At 41.2% G+C, this 18,959-nt stretch overlaps 2 protein-coding genes across 7 annotated transcripts in view; one reads left to right on the top strand and one right to left on the bottom strand.

Moving 5' to 3' along the window:
• The window catches only part of SEL1L2 (SEL1L2 adaptor subunit of SYVN1 ubiquitin ligase), a 42,536-nt gene extending 40,918 nt beyond the window's left edge, over positions 1-1,618 (bottom strand). Inside the window, exon 1 of the mRNA XM_083431656.1 lies at positions 1,387-1,618. The gene's annotated coding sequence lies outside the window, so the exon portion shown is untranslated. The remainder of the gene's footprint in view (positions 1-1,386) is intronic.
• MACROD2 (mono-ADP ribosylhydrolase 2) overlaps positions 783-18,959 on the top strand; it is a 987,387-nt gene continuing 969,210 nt past the window's right edge. For all 6 annotated transcript variants that reach the window (XM_083431708.1, XM_083431705.1, XM_083431709.1 and 3 more), the window contains exons 1-2: positions 783-1,184; positions 5,356-5,472. In XM_083431708.1, the coding sequence (XP_083287834.1) occupies positions 1,139-1,184; positions 5,356-5,472 (163 nt within the window). In that variant the 5' untranslated portion in view covers positions 783-1,138. The remainder of the gene's footprint in view (positions 1,185-5,355; positions 5,473-18,959) is intronic.

The following is an 18,959-nucleotide window of genomic DNA, read 5'->3' as shown; positions in this document are numbered from 1 at the left end:
CACATGAAATAGCACAGAGAACTGACTTTTGTTAAGCATCTTAAAAATTGTGGATGTCCCCTTGAGATCTGACATCAGAGCAGCGGACTTTGGTTAGCCGTGTTATTAAGTATGTCCACATCTCTGCTCACTCTGTATGTGTAAATAAGTGCAGATATTACAAAATGTCAATAAACTCCTGCGACCTTTTAACTGTGACCTACTTCCAAAGGGAACTAAACTCCGGCAACTTTAACAGACCTCAAATTTCTCAGTGCTTGGCGAGAACGTAATGATATTTTTAATACCTAGCTACTTGCTCGGCTTGCAAGTAACGTCCCTACTTAAGTTCAATAACTCTTAAAGTTAAGGTACTGAGCTGCAGCCTAGCAGTGAGTGGCTCTAAGGATATGTGCCCAGAAGGTATTCTGCAGCTCCGAAACCCAAGCCTTAAACCCATTTTCTTCTTCTGGGCACCGGGATGTGCCTTAGAGCAACCTCCACTTCAGGTGCACCCTCGTCACTTCTCTCACACAGGTAGCACAGAGAAGCCCACACTTCTTGGGGCCGGCCCACCTATGAGGCAAGGTTTGGGCAACCGCCTCAGGCGGCAGGATGCACAGAGGGGGCAGACTCCAATGGAGATCTAGCTCCTCCTGTTTTGTTTTATTGCCTCTTGCCCCTCCCTCGCTCCCCCTGCCTGTCAGGGTGCCCCTCCTCCCGCTCCCTCCATTATGCCTCCCTGCCCCTTTAAACAACCGTTGCTGCTGCGGCGGCGGCGGCGCAGGGGGGCGGGGCGCGTCGCTTGAGCGGCGTCTGCCGGGGCCAACGGGCGGCGGAGGCGGGCGCTGCGGGGGTGTCTGTCGGGTTAGAGCGAGGCGTGACCCAGTCGGCGAGCGCTGTGAGGGGAGTGTGTGTGTGTGTGTGAGAGAGAGATAAGAGGAGGGAGGAGGCGAGCGGAGGAGGAGGAGGTGCCCAACAGCAGCAGCAGCAGCAGCAGCAGGGCGACGAGCATCACCGCCGAAGACGCCGCCGCCGCCGCCACAGCGGAGCAAGCTGTGCCCTCTCGCTCGAGCCCCGCAGCCGGGTCGGCGCGCTTCCCCCGTCGCCCGTGAGCCTGGGGAACCTGCAGCTCAAAGCCTCCGCCAGCCACAGCACCATGTATCCCGGGAACAAGCGGAAAAAGGTCTGGAGGGAAGAGAAAGGTACTGACACCCCCCTCCTCATTCCTCCATCCGCGCCCATTAAAGCGCGCCCCTCTTCGCTCTCCTCAGGCAAACGGGTAAAGGGGGGGGGGAGTTCGCTTTGCCCCCCCCCTTCTCCAGGATGCGCGCGATCCAGAGCCACCCCCCCCCGCGCGCCGCCTCTTTCCTGGACAAGGTCTCCTTCCTGTTACCTCAGGCTTACCTTGGCGAGGCAGCGGGGCTCCTCCTCCTCTCGCTCATTCCCTCAGCCTTGCCTTTCAATGTTGTGGTTTTCTTCTTCTTCTTCTTCTCCTATCTCCGCCCCCCCCCCCCCGCCTTGCCACCCTTAGTTCACTTTTCCTCTCTTATTGGGTCGCGCGTTTCTTTCCCAGGGACAGCCGAGGAGGAGAGGGCATGAAAGAGGCGCTGGCTTTCCGTTGGGAACGTTGGAGGCGGTTGGTGGGGGGTGGGAAAGAGAGAGAGCCAGAGCAGGTGACGAGGAGAAGGTTGCCTTGGGGTTTATCTTGTCCCTTCCAAGTACAACGACCTTGTCAGGGGCTCTGTATGAGTTGGGCTGCATCCTGCGCATGGCCTGGTTTTTTGTTTTGCTGGAGAGGGAAAAATCATAATAGCTACGCTTTCCTCTCTCTCTCTTATCCTCTCGACTTTGTTCTCTGTTCTGGAGTTGCATTTTATTTTTTGGACTTTGCCCTTCTTCTCCAAAGGTAGAGCAACAACAGCAAAACTATTGATTGCAAACAACATTCATTTAAGAAAATCCCCATTTATTTTTTTTAAAAAGCAAATGATGCATCTGTCCTCTTCATCGGGCTGCCTGTGTTACTTTCTTTCACTGGGTGGTTCTGTTTATAGCTTGTCATGATTCTGTGTTTGGGTCGGTCCTCTCCTCTGTTCTCGCTTTCTGCTGGGTTGCCTGTGTCTCACTCCAATGTCTGCAACACAGAGCCAAAAAAATAACCACGGTAAAAATTGATTGCTGCTTTCTCTGTCATTCGCATGTCACTGCAAAGAAATGCAAGGCATGGTGGGGTGTATTGCCATCGGTGCAAGGCACCTAACCTTTGGGACATGAATTTTGAAGTAGACCCCTCCCTCATGCACCAACCCTCTCATACTTGTGTCAGGAAATGAAAGTGTAGAGTGCCTCTGTGCTGCCTCCTTACAACTTTCTGTACTCTGCAAAGTTAATGATAACTGCTCCTGTTTCCAAAGTGTTTCGATTTCTCCCTATTCGGTGTTAAAAACCATTGTCAGGATACTGCAGATGCAGTGACAGCACAGCTAAAGCTGGCTCTTCTAGCGCAGAAAATACTTTGAAATAAGTTTCATTTCAAATAACTTGTCAGTTGTTGAAACTAACAGAATGAAAGTTTGTAAGCTAATCTCTGTTGGACCAAAACTACTTCTGTAAACAAAAACAAAGTATCTTTGAACTTAGACAAGCTTCCATTGGTCAGAGTACAACACAAAATGTGCTCTCTTTTCTCTGATGGGCTGATTGCAGTACCCCAGTCTTAAAAACAGTGGTTATTAAAGAGTGGGCCTGTAATTTAGAAGCCACAGAGATGGACACAATTGTTTTGTTCTTGTTTTTATTATATTTTGTTTTTATTTTGCATTTTTATGCTGTGAACCGCTCTAGGATCTTTGGATGAAGGGTGGTATACAAATGTAATAAATAAGTAAAATAAATAAATAAAACAGGGGAAGGCTTATGTTGACATGCGCATTTATGCTGACTAAAATGTAACTATTCAAAAGGAGAGAAAATGATTGCTAGTATGTGTAAGGGCTGTTCTCTAATGGTGTGTGTTTTAACTAACAGACTTATAAAAGTTCTCTCATCAGCAAATACATTAGCTGTTCAGTGGAAACTGTCACTACATTTTTGTGATCATTGTTTATGAATGGCTTAAATATAATATAAAAAGATTAAAATAATATTTAAACTCATTGTATTAATGCTAATTAAATTAAAGTTGTACCTGTTGGACAAGGCTGTGCATGTTAAAATTCTTCCTAGATTTAACAATGGAAACTTCATTTTGCATTTACAGTACCCAGTCCAATCCTGAGCTGTGAATTTCTTGCACATATGTTGTTAAATAAGATTTAGTAGGAGTACTACTGGTAGTAGATGTGACATAGTCAGATGAAAGCAAAGCAAATCAGAAGTCATTTGCTATTATAAAAATAGGTGTTGCCAAGCTTTTTAGGCCCATGGTCACATTCGAGTTTTAACCTGAGTGTTGTGGGCATAATCCCCTCTGATTGCTACTCTCCCTCCTATCCTAGCCTTTGCCAGGCAGATGGAAAGATAAAGTGTTCATGCACAGACTTCACCTTTCCAAGAGATCTGGGTGGAAGTTGCATTAATAGAATTGATCTGAACCCTGAAAAGCACATGGAACTGGAAGAGGAAGTAGGAAAGCACAGCACTCCTCTGACTTCCTCCTCCAGGTCTATATACTTTTCAATAGTGAAAAAAGTAATTATCCTCACCAATGAGGGGGCAGTATTTGTGTCTCAAGCTTCTTGGGCATCAGGAAAGGCTGGGTGCCCTGTAATAGTTAAAGACAGAGCAAATGTAGAATATTTGTCCTCTTTCTCATCACTGTTGGATGGACTCCACAGTATTGAGAGCTCCTGTTGTTCTGTTGATTCACTTGCTAGATCTGCCACAGCTACATCAGACTAGATTCACTCTACTAAAGTTGTGAGCCTCCAGCTTCATGGTGGATTGCTATATTTCTTCCTAGTTAATTGCTTTTAGGTTTGCTTTTGCACATCACGTTCTCAAGAGCAGCTGTGTGAAATCTCATTGTGTTCAAGAGGATTTTGTTAATTTTCCAACATGAACTGCCTAACACTAAAGGGTTGTTTTTATAATCGTGGAAATCTTTATTCTTATTTCTATTGGTAGAAACATTTATACCTAAAAGTTATAACTTAAGGTCCTTAACATTTTTATTTTAAGGTTGATGTTTTAGCTAATGCAAATAAAAACTTCAAGAAGAGTAGATCCCTTTTTTCCAGTCTACATCAGTTATATTTTCCTTACAGATTGACTAGAGTGTGGTGTGGGTTTATTCTGTAGTTTTGAAGCAATGCTAAATTTTAGTAGAGCAAGCTTCTTTGACCTACTTCAGAAATTATAATATATGAGGAAATAGGAGTGTACAGTAGTACCTCGGGTTACATACGCTTCAGGTTACAGACTCTGCTAACCTAGAAATAGTACCTCAGGTTAAGAACTTTACTTCAGGATGAGAACAGAAATCATTCTCTGGCAGCGCAGCTGCAGCAGGAGACCCCATTAGCTAAAGTGGGGCTTTAGGTTAAGAACTGACCTCTGGAACGAATTAAGTACTTAACCCGAGGTACCACTGTATTTATAACAATACTAGATGCTGTTGATGTTTATGAGGTAGATTGGAGGCATGGTGCAAATGCCTTAAATTAGCTCTTGCCTTGAGTAAATATCTTAAGTGTTTTATGTGAACTGAATGTCTTTGATGGTGTGGGTTTATTAGTGCATATGTGTTGCCTGTCAAACTAATATTTCAATAGCATTTTAAATTAAGTGATAAGTCCTAATAGAAGTCCTTGATCACTTCAGTTTTAAATAATAAGCAGCCATGAAAACCAAAGCAAGTTCTTAAGCGCTGCTTCAAGTTGCATAAGAAATAGCACACATTTGTTTTTCTGTTTTTTATTTATTGTAGGTTGTATCCAACTAATTCATACTTGAAACAAACCAATTGAAATAAATAGACATGACTAACAAGTTTGTTGATTTCCACGAAGAAGTATGGCTTAGTTGGATACAGCCCAGAAACACGAGAAAGGAAGCCTGAAATGAAACTCAGCCACAGCATCAAGAACTCATTGGAAGCTTGGTTGTTGAGAAATAAAGGTGTTGATGGATTATGCTTTCTGAGTGTAATTGAACTATTTTATCACTGCTTTTTGTGCAGTTTGCCTGTATTCTGAAACTGGTATAAGATGCAATAAAACTTAGATAAAAACACACTCTTGAAATCTCATATATTCCCCCAAGATAAATGTTATTCCATGTGTAGTGGGTACTTGTAGGATAATTCACGAACCTTGCTTCAATAGAAACGGATTAACTTTAATACTAGTAATGTATACTAACTTTTTTTAACAGAGCGTTTGTTGAAGATGACACTAGAGGAGAGGCGTAAAGAATACATACGAGATTACGTTCCTCTGAAAGACATCCCAACATGGATGGAAGAAATGAAAAGCAAGACCCAAAGTGATGGTAGGTTAGCTTCTAATAATTGTGCTTTAGAAGATGAATCATGGCATTTATAATTTTACTTTCCATGCTGGAGTAGTTTTGGTTCCTTGTGTTGTAGAGGCTGAGGGCTGAGGATTTGCATTAAACAATGCGGCAGATTGCTGCATTGTGCTGTTTTTGGCTGTATTCCTATAGGAGTGCTTCACTCACTACATTTTAAAGTTTACACATAGAATTCCTTATATAATAATAATAAATTAATTATTTATATCCCACTCATCTGGCTGGGTAAATTAGTTGAGCTTAGTCTCATGTGTAAATTAGTTGAATGTTGTCCCATTTATTTAAATTGGAACTATGTACAAATAAAACTTGTTTGGATCCAGCCCATTGTGCAAATGTGACGTATGTTTGCAAACAAATATATTCTACTGGTACCAATTCTGGCGTGCTCTGCTCCATGGGGTCACAAAGAGTTGGACACAACTAAAAACACCACCACCAATTCCCAGAGTTCATTCCATACTTTCTTTAGCCAGCTTTTTTCGCTTGATAACATGAACTCAGGCTGCCTTGACACTGAAGAATAACATTGATACCGTTCTGAAGAATAACTTGAAGTGAAACATATAAAAGTTTGGAAATAGTTAAAACAAATTCAGATTTTCACATATCAAGTTACATAAAGGACAACTGTAGATTAATTATGCCATAAAAACTTTTGCACCTCATATTCTTTTGTAGTTACTAGTTTGTTAGTCGAAGCTGAACTTCTGTTGATTTCTGTACCATATTTCTTTCCAGGGACATGCCTACCTCTTTGGTACTTCATACTGCTTGTCTTCAGTGGCTTGGATCCAAAGAGCAACTTTAGGTGCACACAGTGGGACAGCATACTCACTGTGCAGTATCAAACCATTTTTAAAAATCCCTTCACTTTTCAAATATGTGTTGCCATGATGCATGGGGGAATTATTCAAGAGAAACAAACCTGAAGCTGCCTCTTGACTGCAGACTTTCTTGTACAGTTTTTAAAATATTGGGTTATAACTAAAAAGTATCCTTCAACTTCTGAACAGAGCTCTTCTGTAATGAGAAGAGAATAAAATGGAGTAAACGACCAAACTAGAAATGGTCAAGGCAAGGGTAGAAATCTATTTTGGTATTGTTAAAATTAAATTAATCATTGCATGTTAAAATCTTCAAGCTGTACTCTTCTAAGATGAAGTCAAATTAAAGTCAGTGGTGTAGTCCATCTTGTGTGTATTGCAGATACAAGGAACAAGTGTAATCAGCGTAAAGCTATTCTGAAAATAGCCTTTAGTTTTATGTATTAATTGTGGAATATTTATTTTGAGTATTTATATATTGCCTCTCATGAGAAAAGATAAAAAGCAGGTTGCAAAGTGCCTTTACAAATAAATATAACAGTAGCTTCTGGGTATCTGGTGTATATAATGGAATTAGATGGCTTTCTTAGGGTTGCTTCTGATGTCTTTCAGCAAGTCACTTTAGTGAGCAATGTCTACATATTTAACTTCAAGTCAGACATGTTAATAATAAGAACTATAGAGCAGATGTCACTCATGAGTACTTGCCAGAATGTAGCTATTTTAGTTATATGCAAAGGAATAATTTTTTTTTCTTCCCTTATCTAGTCACCTATATAATTGAATCTGCTTCACAAATACTGGAGACTGCTCTATTCCTAGAGTTGGTGTAAGGGGAGGGCAGTTGTGTTCCTTTGGTTCTTGAGATCTTGATGTTTGATTCTACACGGTGCTGTCACATTTATTACAGTGTGTCATCAGGACAGTTTGTGAAGATGCCACATAATATTGGGTTTCAGTTAGTGTCTGCTATGCATTTTATTCTGATGTGATTTTAAAATTTCTTCAAATAGAATAACTGAAGCAGCTCCTAACCACCACACTGATGTAGCAATATGAGCCAGATTTCTTATTAAAAGATTAAAGTACTTTTAACCCCAGCTTCCAGTGTCCTCTCAACAATTTAAAATGAAAGCAAATGCTTCTGAACTCATAGCTGCATTTGAGTAGGGGAAGCCAGCCCAAGTTGCTTTTTTCATCACACTAAATGCTGGTCTAATGTTAATATCTGAACCATCAGTGTCCCTTTCAAAGTAAGTAGGCTGGTGCTCAGTGACAGATCCAGTGGTTTTTGTTCTATGATTTACTGTAATCACCTCATTATTATGTAAAATAATACGTTTGGTATTTTACACACCCCCACGACCCATTTTTTCTCAGTCATGTTTTATGATTCATGTGTGTACAATTTTGTAACAGAAAAATAAAAATATATATTAAAAGTTGCATTTTAAAATATCAAACACGCATTAATATATAAACACTGACAAGATGATTTCATGGGCCTAAAATGCCAATCCTCCCATTTTAGATAAGCATAAGGGTCTCTGTAGGTAAAGCTCTAATAAAGAGAAAACTAGAGGCAGTGTTGATGAATGAGTAGCCAAGACTGGTTTTGCACAACTGTTGCCTGGAACTCCAAAACTAGAGTTCCATGCCAGGACAAAGATCCATCTTGTACCACCACTTTGAGTTGAAACTTCAAAATCCCTTTATTCAATTATTTTGTGTCCCTAGAAACAAACTTAAATGGAATATTGGTCTTATGAAACTGAGGCAGTGCCTTTTAATACAACAAGCACAATGTGATAATTTGACCAGGCAGAGCAATCCAAGCCCCTGTTCCGCCAATGCTGGAAGACTTGAAAGGAGCAGAGGTGTACAGAAACTGAGGGTACAGTAGCTATGGGAGGTAGCACCAGGTGATATGAAGTCTAGATACTAGGGTGACCCAGCTGGTCATTATGGCATTTGAAGCCACCTTCAAATCCTTCTATTCTTTTTGATGATTTAACGCAGTTGTTCTCAAAAGGTGTGATGCGCCACACTGGTGTGGCAGGAGAGGATGACAAGTGTGGCAGGAAGATTAAAGGACAATTAAAGAAATATTTCAACGTTTCAGGATAGTATCAAAAAATATTTATTTTTTTAGCAGAATATGTAGCTACATTGTTCTATACCTTTTGGATGTCCCTTGATGATCTTATGAAGTAGTTGTTTTCTATGTTATAAATCAAGCGCTGCTAGGAGTTGTTCCTTTTTGTTTTCCAATGCATTTCTTAGCAATAAAAAATTTGGTGTGGAATGAGCAAATTTTTATGAGAAATTTTTTTGAGAACCACTGATTTAATACATTAGCTCAGGCATAGGCAAACTCGGCCCTCCAGATGTTTTGGGACTACGACTCCCATCACCCCTAGCTAACAGCACCAGTGATCAGGGATAATGTGAATTGCAGTACCAAAACATATGGAGGGCTGAGTTTGCCTATCCCTGCATTAGCTGCTGCAAGTATGGTTTAATGAGATGACTTGTGCACCAGTCTTTCACTTAAGAAAAATGGTCTGCTTTTAGCTGTTCATGAAAAAAGAACAGTTTTGGGGCAAAACAGTTTCTTTTGTTCTACCTGTTTACACAATAATTGTTTGGATACTTAGGGAGAATAATTAGATCTATACTGCATAAATTACAGATGCAGTCTTTAGTACAAAAAGGGGTCTGGCATTTTAGTCTAGCTTATTTTAACTCCATCTTTCTATAGACTGACTCCAGCTGCATAAAAAGGTGACAGAAAAGTGTGTGTGTAATTATACACATGCAAATTGAGGTAACACTGGAGTATAATTGAAGTGAATAACGGGAGAACAAAAGGCAATGGGGAGGAAGATCTTCTTAATTGCTGGGGTATGGAAATAACACCTTCTCTGAACACTTGCTGGAGCATTACACACTTAGGCTAAAATGCTGCACTGCTGGGCACGAATACAGTGCATGATCGCATGTAAATCTGATTGGAGTGAAGATTCTATTAAATTGCTGTCAAGATGGATGGACAGACATTAACTAATAGATTTAAATCCAAGCCCTTGTGAGACTGCATTGCCTAGTCACAGGTAGCACTGGCTGGTGATGGTATATCATCCTAACAATTTCACCCACTCTAACAATTTCAAAATACAGTGCATATTATGTTTATTTTTTAAAACATTTCCCCAATTGATACAATTGGTATCAATTGTAAAAATGTCACCGTGGCCGCTGAGTTTGATTACTTCAAAAGCTTATATTTGAACATGGAAACAAACCCCCATCATAGTATGTTAAGGCAAACAAGGGATAATTCTTGCCATGACACTCTTTGAGTGCTACCCTGAGTTATCTGCTTAGGCACCAAGGAAAATGGCACTCTAGGCATACACCTAATAAAGCAAAGTAATACAGCGAAGAGTTGAGCTGAGGACATAAACAGGAGCAAGCTGGGCTCTGAGAATGGAATTCAAAAACTGAACCCTGCTTTGTAATTTTTCAACTGGTTTATAAGTGTTTATAAGTATTATGACCATGATAAAGAAATGTTCCTTATATTTTTCATTTGTAGATTTAAAGGCTGCTTTTGGTTTGGTTGGTAGGGAATGTATGTGGGAAGAAATTGCCTTAACTGGTATAAAAGACTGATTGCTTTATTTAGTTATAAGGCTCAACAAACAAACTCTGGTAGAAGTTCAGGGAGGACCCTCTGGAGGATTGTCCAGTAGCATTGCAACTCTTAAGGGAGTTTGACAAGGTTGCTTGCTGCCTCCCTGATTAAATTTATATATAAACAACATTGCTACTTGTTCATCCAGTATATTTGGGGGACAGACGAGCTTTACTCTTTCTGTTTGCTGACAATACAGCCCTTGTGTCCTCCTTGCAAATGGGTTGGAGGAAGGTTATAAGGGATTTTTCTAGCTACTGCATATCTGAATTATCAGTTATAGTAAAACACATATCATAGTGGTTGGAATAAATCAGAAGCAACGTAGGTAGAATATCAGTGGGAACCAGATTGCCCAAGTTAAGCAATTTACTGTAAATATTTAGGTATCGCCTTTGCTAGTTCATGATCGCTTACAGAGGGTGTGGAGTTCACTGGAGGAAACATTGACTAAAAAGGGGGGGTGGCTTATTGTTGTGGGTTTTGTTTTTGTTTTTATTATGTATTTTGGGTTTTTATATTGTATTATGTTGCGAACCACCCTGAGATCTATGGATGAAGGGTGAGGTATACAAATTTAATAAACAACAACAAAAAGGAGGTGATTGGAGGCTAATTCCCCATTCACTTAAAAGTTTTCCAAGCAGAAATAGTGGGATTGTTGCTCTATGGAACACAGCTTTGGAGTAATATGCCTTAGTATTAATTGAATCTATTCAAAATCAGAATAGAACAATATTCTAGGGACCATATGGTACACCATCCTGCTTGGTGTGAACTGAAGCAAATCTAGTGAAGTTGGCATCTTTAGTAAATAGTGGGGTGATTGCATAGTTGGTTAAGTTATCCTAAATAGTAAACGAGAAACTGGTTTACTGGTTAGCCCCGATTTGTATCCTGGACAGTGACTATATTAAATAAGTCACTAAGCTGATAGCAGCATTTTTGTCTGATGTTGTTGTTTTTGATGGATTATGCTGTTAGTTTTAATTACTGTACTTTGCTTTAGCTGAGTGCTTGTGCCCATGTTGTCCGTTTGTATGTGATGGCCTTTGGCTGAGTAACGAAGATTTGCAGTTTGTATGGGGTATAAGGGTGTTGAGTCAGCAGGAGCTGTAGTATGTCTTGTGGCCCTTCCTGCAGCCATAATAATAATAATTAATAATAATAATAATATTTATACTGCACCCATCTGGCTGAGTTTCTCCAGCCACTCTGGGTGGCTCCCAACAGAATTAAAAGCACAATAAACCATCAAACATTAAAAACTTTCCTAAACAGTGCTGCCTTTAGATGTCTTCTAAAAGTCAGATAATTGTTTATTTCCTTGACATCTGATGGGAGGGCATTCCACAGTGCGGGTGCCACTACCGAGAAGGTCTTCTGCCTGGTTCCCTGTAACGTCACTTCTTGCACAGAGGGAACCGCCAGAAGGCCCCCAGAGCTGGACCTCAGTGTCCTGGCTGAATGATGGGGGTGGAGACTCTCCTTCAGGTATACTGGGCCAAGGCTGTTTAGGGCTTTAAAGGTCAGCACCGACTCTTTGAATTGTGCTCAGAACCGTACTGGCAGCCAATGTAGGTCTTTAACTTGAAGATAACCTCATTGCCATGCCCACACACTAATGTACACAAGGTTTACTTGACATATCAATTGACCGACATTCTCCAAGCATAGTTTTTAGTCTATTTTAAAATGGGTGTTAGAATACAGTATTGCTGAAATATAACAAATTGAGGGAAGGATGGTGTTAGGACCACAGTTAGTGCTGTATTGAAAGTTGCAGTTATTTTCCCCTCTGAGGCTGTGCTCCTGAATATGTATACTTAAAGTCTTGTTAGTTTCAGGAGGACTTCCAAGTGATCTTAAAACGTGTTGGGAGTGAATAATGAGATGATATTGCTCATAAAATGGGCGGAACTCAAGAATGTCACTTATTAATTTGATGCAGGCATCAACTTTGAGCAGCATTTTTCAAAAGGCAATCATGTTTCGCATAGGCTGCCATGCAGTAGGGAATCTGAACTAATAACCAAAAGTTAGAGAAGCCGTATGCTTACTTCCTTGAATATGGAGTAGTATTGCAGCTGCAAATGCTTCTCTAAGATGAATTATCAGCAGTAATACCTTTTAAAACCTCACTACAAGACAGAGCTATACTTCATATTCAATTTTTTCCTTTCTTCATAATTTGCTAAATTTGTGTTTATAGCTTTTTCTTACTGCATTTCAGTCGGTCATCATAACTGACTACATAGCTGTTGCAAATTCAATAGCTACTTTGCTAGAATGGAAATTAGGGTAGCAGGAAGTATTCTCTTTAAATTATTCAGTTATCTTGTGAAAACAGAAATGCATTCTTTTTCTAGCCTCCCATGATGATCTAAATGTTGATTTGCCAGTAACCTAGCACCTGAACTTTGAGCTATTACTACTACTCCTCCCAGTCAAGACATCAATAGTACATGGTGACCAATGGGGCCAGGAGAGGACTAAAAGTGCACTTACATGTTCTTTAAAATGTTATTAACATTTTATAGATCTAATACTTAACTTTCTTTCATGTATTAATAATTTTTCCATGTGGAAATAAGATCTTGCATGTTACATTTTTTACAGCATGGATCTGTCCTCTTTATGCATGGATTTGTCCCTCTCCCTCCCTCCCTTTGTTTCTCTCTTTCCCCACCCCCCTTCAATTTCCCGTTTTTTCCAGTCATATGTTGCAGTGCTGTGTGCTTGGTGCCTGTAGGTTGAACAGTGTTTTTTATTCTTTGAGTTTTTGTTTGGTGTGTTGAACCCTGTTCTCTAGGACTCTTCTCAAGCTTTTAAATTAAAACAACTGGGCGCTGGCTTAGAATTGGCTTTCATCTTTTTGGCTTTCTTCCAACTAAGCATTCTACCCATCCCATTCACCTTGAAATGTGCAAGCTTTGCTTGAAGCAGGGTTCCTTTGAATTTGTGCATGTTCATTTGAATATTTGGCAAAAGATGAGGCAATTATGGCACACAGTGGAATCTTGAGAGACAATATTTGCCTCATTTGTTGTTGTTATTTAGTCGTTTAGTCGTGTCCGACTCATATTTCTATGCCGCTTTTCATTCACATGAATCACAAAGCGGCTTACAAGCAATAAATAACAATAACATAATGTTGTTGTTGTTGTTTAGTCGTTTAGTCATGTCCGACTCTTTGTGACCCATGGACCAGAGCACACCAGGCACTTCTGTCTTCCACTGCCTCCCACAGCTTTGTCAAACTCATGTTGGTAGCTTCGAGAACACTGTCCAACCATCTCGTCCTCTGTCGTCCCCTTCTCCTTGTGCCCTCAATCTTTCCCAACACCAGGGTCTTTTCCAGGGAGTCTTCTCATGAGGTGGCCAAAGTATTGGAGCCTCAGCTTCAGGATCTGTCCTTCCAGTGAGCACTCAGGGCTGATTTCCTTAAGAATGGATAGGTTTGATCTTCTTGCAGTCTGTGGGACTCTCAATAGTCTCCTCCAGCATCATAATTCAAAAGCATCAATTCTTCAGCGATCAGCCTTCTTTCTTTATGGTCCGGCTCTCACTTCCATACATCACTACTGGGAAAACCATAGCTTTAACTATACGGACCTTTGTTGGCAAGGTGATGTCTCTGCTTTTTAAGATGCTTTCTAGGTTTGTCATTGCTTTTCTCCCAAGAAGCAGGCACCTTTTAATTTCGTGACTGCTGTCACCACCTGCAGTGATCATGGAGCCTAAGAAGGTAAAATCTCTCACTGCCTCTATTTCTTCGCCTTTTGTTTGCCAGGAGGTGATGGGACCAGTGGCCACGATCTTAGGTTTTTTGATGTTGAGCTTCAAACCTCATGTTTTCCTACAAATGTTCACTAAATGGGCAACTTTATGTAAGCACCAAGTCCAGTCCAGGTAGCCCTTCTCTCTCAAATGTAAGAGCTTTTGATCTAACCAGAACCTGGCAGGTAGAAAGACAGTTAAAATGCCTCTTCTAAATTAGTTTTTCCCATGCTAAAGCCTCTTTGCATTGCCATACTTTCCTCTATAAACTGTGTGAAGCCCTCCTAATTGCTGTAAACTTTAGTCTCCAGAAAATACTTTTTTGTTATATTTATATCCCACCTTCCTTCCATCATGGAAGGGAGGGGCTGTTACTTGAGTAGCTCAGTTCTGCTTGAACTCTGTACATGTGCTGTAAGTATTTGTGCAGCTTGGCTTCTCTCTGAACAATGAGAGCATCATTGTGGTAAACCAGTGAAAGCAGGCCAAGAAGTCTTCCCTTGGCCATTTAAACTAAAGCAGGAAGCTTGAGATTGGCAGCTTGGAACCAGCCAAGATGTTAAAAGAACTTCAGACTCTGGTTTTGCGTCCTGAGTCAAAGGCAGTTCACCATAATTCTCTGATTTGCACAATGTGAGTGGCTGTGGTTTGTGGAGTACTTTATTGTTTATTTGCTAGCTCCAGACCAGAGGGAGGCCTGTTCATATCTTGGCTTTTGGAGCTGCAATATGATTATTTAACATGGCCAGAGTGGATGAAATCAGGTGGGGATCAGTGGTGTATGAGATATATTGACTTTCATCATTCTTTGCCAGATCCTGAGCACTTTATGTTCAGAAAACATGCTACACTACTGATACCCATCATCAGCCTACTCATAACCCATATAAAGCAATAAGCTACATTGACTTTTAGCTTTGTTTTTTCCTTTTATCTTCCTATTCTTTTTGTGTTGTGTATTTTTTGCATTGTAGGTCTGAGGAGTAGCACTGTCTTTGTTTTGTTTTTTGTTTGTTCTATAAACTATGCTGGGAAGTAATTTTCGTTAAAAATAAACAACATTTTAATATATAAACATTACTCTTATTTAAGATCCAAGCAAAAACATTTCATTTATCCAGGAGTTTTGAAAGATTATACTGATTTTTAATTTGTGCAAATGTTTTGTTAAAATCAGTTTATGATTTATATGTTGCCTTCAGTGGGTGTGACAATGAGGAAAGGTGATATAAAAATGTGTTAAATAATAAATGGGTTGTGTTTTTACTCGTTTTTGTTGGGAGCCACCCCGAGTGGCTGGGGCAATCCATATGTGTGTGTGTGTGTGTGTGTGTGTGTGTATCCACCCACCATGATCCAACTGCAGAGGAAGAAAAGAGCCACAGTATCACGTTAGCAAAGGATGTAATTGAAGAGAAAGGTGTACCTCAAGGAACAGATTTTATCTAAGTGTCTAGCATGCCATGACAATTATATGTGAATTGTTAGTTTGCACAAAGACCCCTGGACAATACCTACCTTAATGACTTTGCATGAAACCCTTCCCAAAACATTTTAAGAAATGACCCAAGCTAAGGACTATTGATCTGTTCTAGAGTGTTCCCCTGCTTGAGGCCAGATATAATTTGTGTTAATAGTGAATCACTTCCACCAGTAAAGAACAGTCCATGGTTGTATCAATCACTACCTTTGCTTGGTGTTTGCTAATTAGTTAACAGTTGTTTACTATAATTAGATGATGCATAGTTCTCCATTCAAAAAACTTTTTAGAATGACTTATAACAGTTGAAAACTTAGACTGGATATTACTGCATCAGCATTTGTATTAACCAGAAATATAATTTTAGTTACCTTTGTTACTTAGAGATCTTTCAAAACTTCTCTGTACTGGATAAAAAAATCGAAAGAAATTGATACACAGCAGCTCCATAAGATTTGAATCCTTAAAATGAAAAACAGTTGATTTCATTCTTTGACAACATTTGATCTACCTGAGAAACCTTTGTAAAGTCGAAATGCAATCTGGAATAATCCAAGTAACAAGGTGTGAATGTCTTGCCCTTGCAGCTGACATAGAGTCATAGAAATGTAGAGTTGGAAGGGACCATGAGGATAATCTAGTCCAACCCCCTGCAATGCAGGAATCATTCACTCAATGTGGGGCTTGAAACCACAACCCTGAGATTAAGAGTCTGAGCGCAGTTTGTTAGAGCATAGTGCTGATCATGCCAAGGTCGCAGGTCTGATCCCCACTTGGGACAGCTGCATATTCCTGCGTTGTGGGAGGGTTGGACTCTGCAGCGTCCCTTCCAACCCTGCAATTCTAGGATTCTAAGGTGTATGCCAGGGGTCAGCAACCTTTTTCAGCTGTGGGCTGGTCCACCATCCCTCAGACCTTGTGGGGGGCTGGACTATATTTTTTGGGGGGAAATGAACGAATTCCTATGCCGCACAAATAACCCAGAGATGCATTTTAAATAAAAGGACACATTCTACTCATGTAAAAACACGCTGATTCCCGGACCGTCCATGGGTCGGATTGAGAAAGCGATTGGGCCGCATCCAGCCCCTGGGCCTTAGGTTACCTGCCCCTGGTGTATGCTCTACTGACATGCTTTAATGGAATGCAAACTGTGATCATGTGCATTTATGCACTTCTAGGACTCTATATTTGCTCTAAGCATCTTGAGGAGAAAACCTTAGTAGTAAATGTTTCTTTTAATTCATAAAACTAGACCAGCACAATTGTGCCAAAATTCAATATTAGTTCTCAAATGTTATTTTCTTGACAAAGGCTCCCTCTAGTGGTATATGTTAAAGCAAAATGTTTTGGACTTCTGCAAAAGTTCCCTTCGATTTTATTCTCACTTTACATGTAAATTTGGAATAGTCAGCTGCTTTGCTAGCAAGGCACCCATCTGATTAGCCTGTGCGTGTTCACAGAATGAATAAAGAGGTCATTAGGTGAGGATGGATAAGAGGCTTTGTCAGCTGAAAAAGCTGTCCTTTGCATTTTGTTGATGTCTTGCAGTAGAATAGCCTTTGGCTTTAGATTTGTCTGTATTGCTAAAAATCAAATGACCTCTACAATATAAAAACAAAACAAGAATGTGCAAACAGTTCTAGAAGTCTATCCTTGACCACACTGTGCTTTCATTTAATAAAGATATATGCAGATACAAAGGAGATATTTTTATAATCTAGACAAAATAAATATTTTATGGTAGTTGAACACAAAGCTGTTTCTTGCCATTTTGTTCACCGTATTCTGTATGCAGCATTAAGGGCACTAACTGCAATATTCCTTATTCTTTAAGGAATTGCACACCTTTCATTTGTATATTTCACATGCTATTTACATTATCCAGTAAATAGTGAAGCCCTGAAGGGGATTCATACTTTTGATTCTTTCTACAAGGGGACACGGGTGTCGCTGTGGGTTAAACCACAGAGCTTAGGGCTTGCTGATCAGAAGGTCGGCGGTTTGAATCCCCGTGACGGGGTGAGCTCCCGTTGCTCGGTCCCTGCTCCTGCCAACCTAGCAGTTCAAAAGCATGAAGTGCAAGTAGATACTGTATTTTTCGCCTTATAGGACACACTTTTTCCCCTCCAAAAATGAAGGGGAAATGTGTGTGCGTCCTATGGGGCGAATGCAGGCTTTCGCTGAAGCCTGGAGAGCGAGAGGTGTCGGTGCGCACCGACCCCTCTCGCTCTCCAGGCTTCAGGAAGCTATCCGCAAGCCTCGCGTGCCCGGCGGGAGGTCCCACCAGACGCGCGAGGCTTGGGGCGGCAGCCTGCAGCCCGAAGCAGGGGGTGAGCTGCGGAGCCCGCCCCCTGCTTCGGGCAGATGTCCTTAAGCCTCGCACACCCGGTGGAAGGTCCCGCCGGGCGCGCAAAGCTTGGGGCGGCAGCCTGCAGCCCAAAGCAGGGGGCGAGCTGTGGAGCCCGCCCCCTGCTTTGGGCAGATGTCGGCAAGGCTCGTGCGCCCTGCAGGAGGTCCCGCCGGGCGCGCAAGGCTTGGGGCGGCAGCCTGTTCTGGGGGCTGGGGTCGTGGGAAGCTCAGGCTTCCCCCGCGCCAGCCCCTGCGCCTGGGGGGGGGGAATAATTTTTTTTCCTTTATTCCCCCCCCCCCAAAAAACTAGGTGTGTCCTATGGGGCGAAAAATACGGTAAATAGGTACCACTCTGGCAGGAAGGTAAACGGCTTTTCCATGTGCTGCTTTGGTTTGCCCGAAGCGGCTTAGTCATGCTGGCCACATGACCTGGAAGCTGTACACTGGCTTCCTCAGCCAATAAAGCGAGATGAGCGCTGCAACCCCAGAGTCATCCACGACTGGACTTAATGGTCAGGGGTCCCTTTACCTTTACAAGGGGTATGGAGTGGTGGTGGATAACCCAGTTCAGAGGCATGTCAGTATGGGGTACACAGCCACTCGAAGGGGTAGTAGTTAGCATGTGCAGAAAGTGTAAAAGACTCACCTGTACGCTGTGAAGTTTTCAGCTTTGCAGTTGTGTTCTATATCCCAATTACCAGGATATAGTAAGGAGGTTGCAAGGAGATGAAAATGTTATGAAAATAAAATATAGACGATTGACAGGGATTTAGAGCTTGCCTAAAGCACTGCTGTCAGCAGTGAATATCTACATCACATCCCTATTGTGAGAACAGAAGGGGGCTGGATCTAGACGCATCAAGTGTTTCAGTTTAAAGCGTAAATTTAAACAGGGATCACAGCTAAAGAAAAACAGGACTTCATGTCACCATCTGGTTGTACAATGTTATATCGCATATCCGATGAATATAAATTGCTTATTCTTTACTAGTCTACCTGAGTCCTGGGTCAAGTACTGTATTACAAAACAGCATAAAAGAAAATGGAGAAAGAAGTAATGAAGAATTATAAGGATGACTGTGAGATGCAGGGCACCCCAACCTACCAACCACTTAACTGCAGAGGAAATTGTGCCCATCCAACTACCAACTTTAGAATCTTTTTTTGCTATTATTTGATGGTTGGACTATGGGGCTGAGTATTCCTCTTCTGGCTTGCAGATTCCCTTCCACTGGTTTTAAGCATGATAAAGTGTTACATTGGTACTGCCATTAATCATGGATTGAAGCCATAGATAAATGAAGCAAAC

Source organism: Podarcis tiliguerta (assembly GCF_965153285.1).
Source record: "Podarcis tiliguerta genome assembly, chromosome: 3".
NCBI classification, from domain to species: Eukaryota; Metazoa; Chordata; class Lepidosauria; order Squamata; family Lacertidae; genus Podarcis; species Podarcis tiliguerta.
Note: the sequence above shows the minus strand (reverse complement) of the source record. Positions and strands in the feature narration are given on the sequence as shown.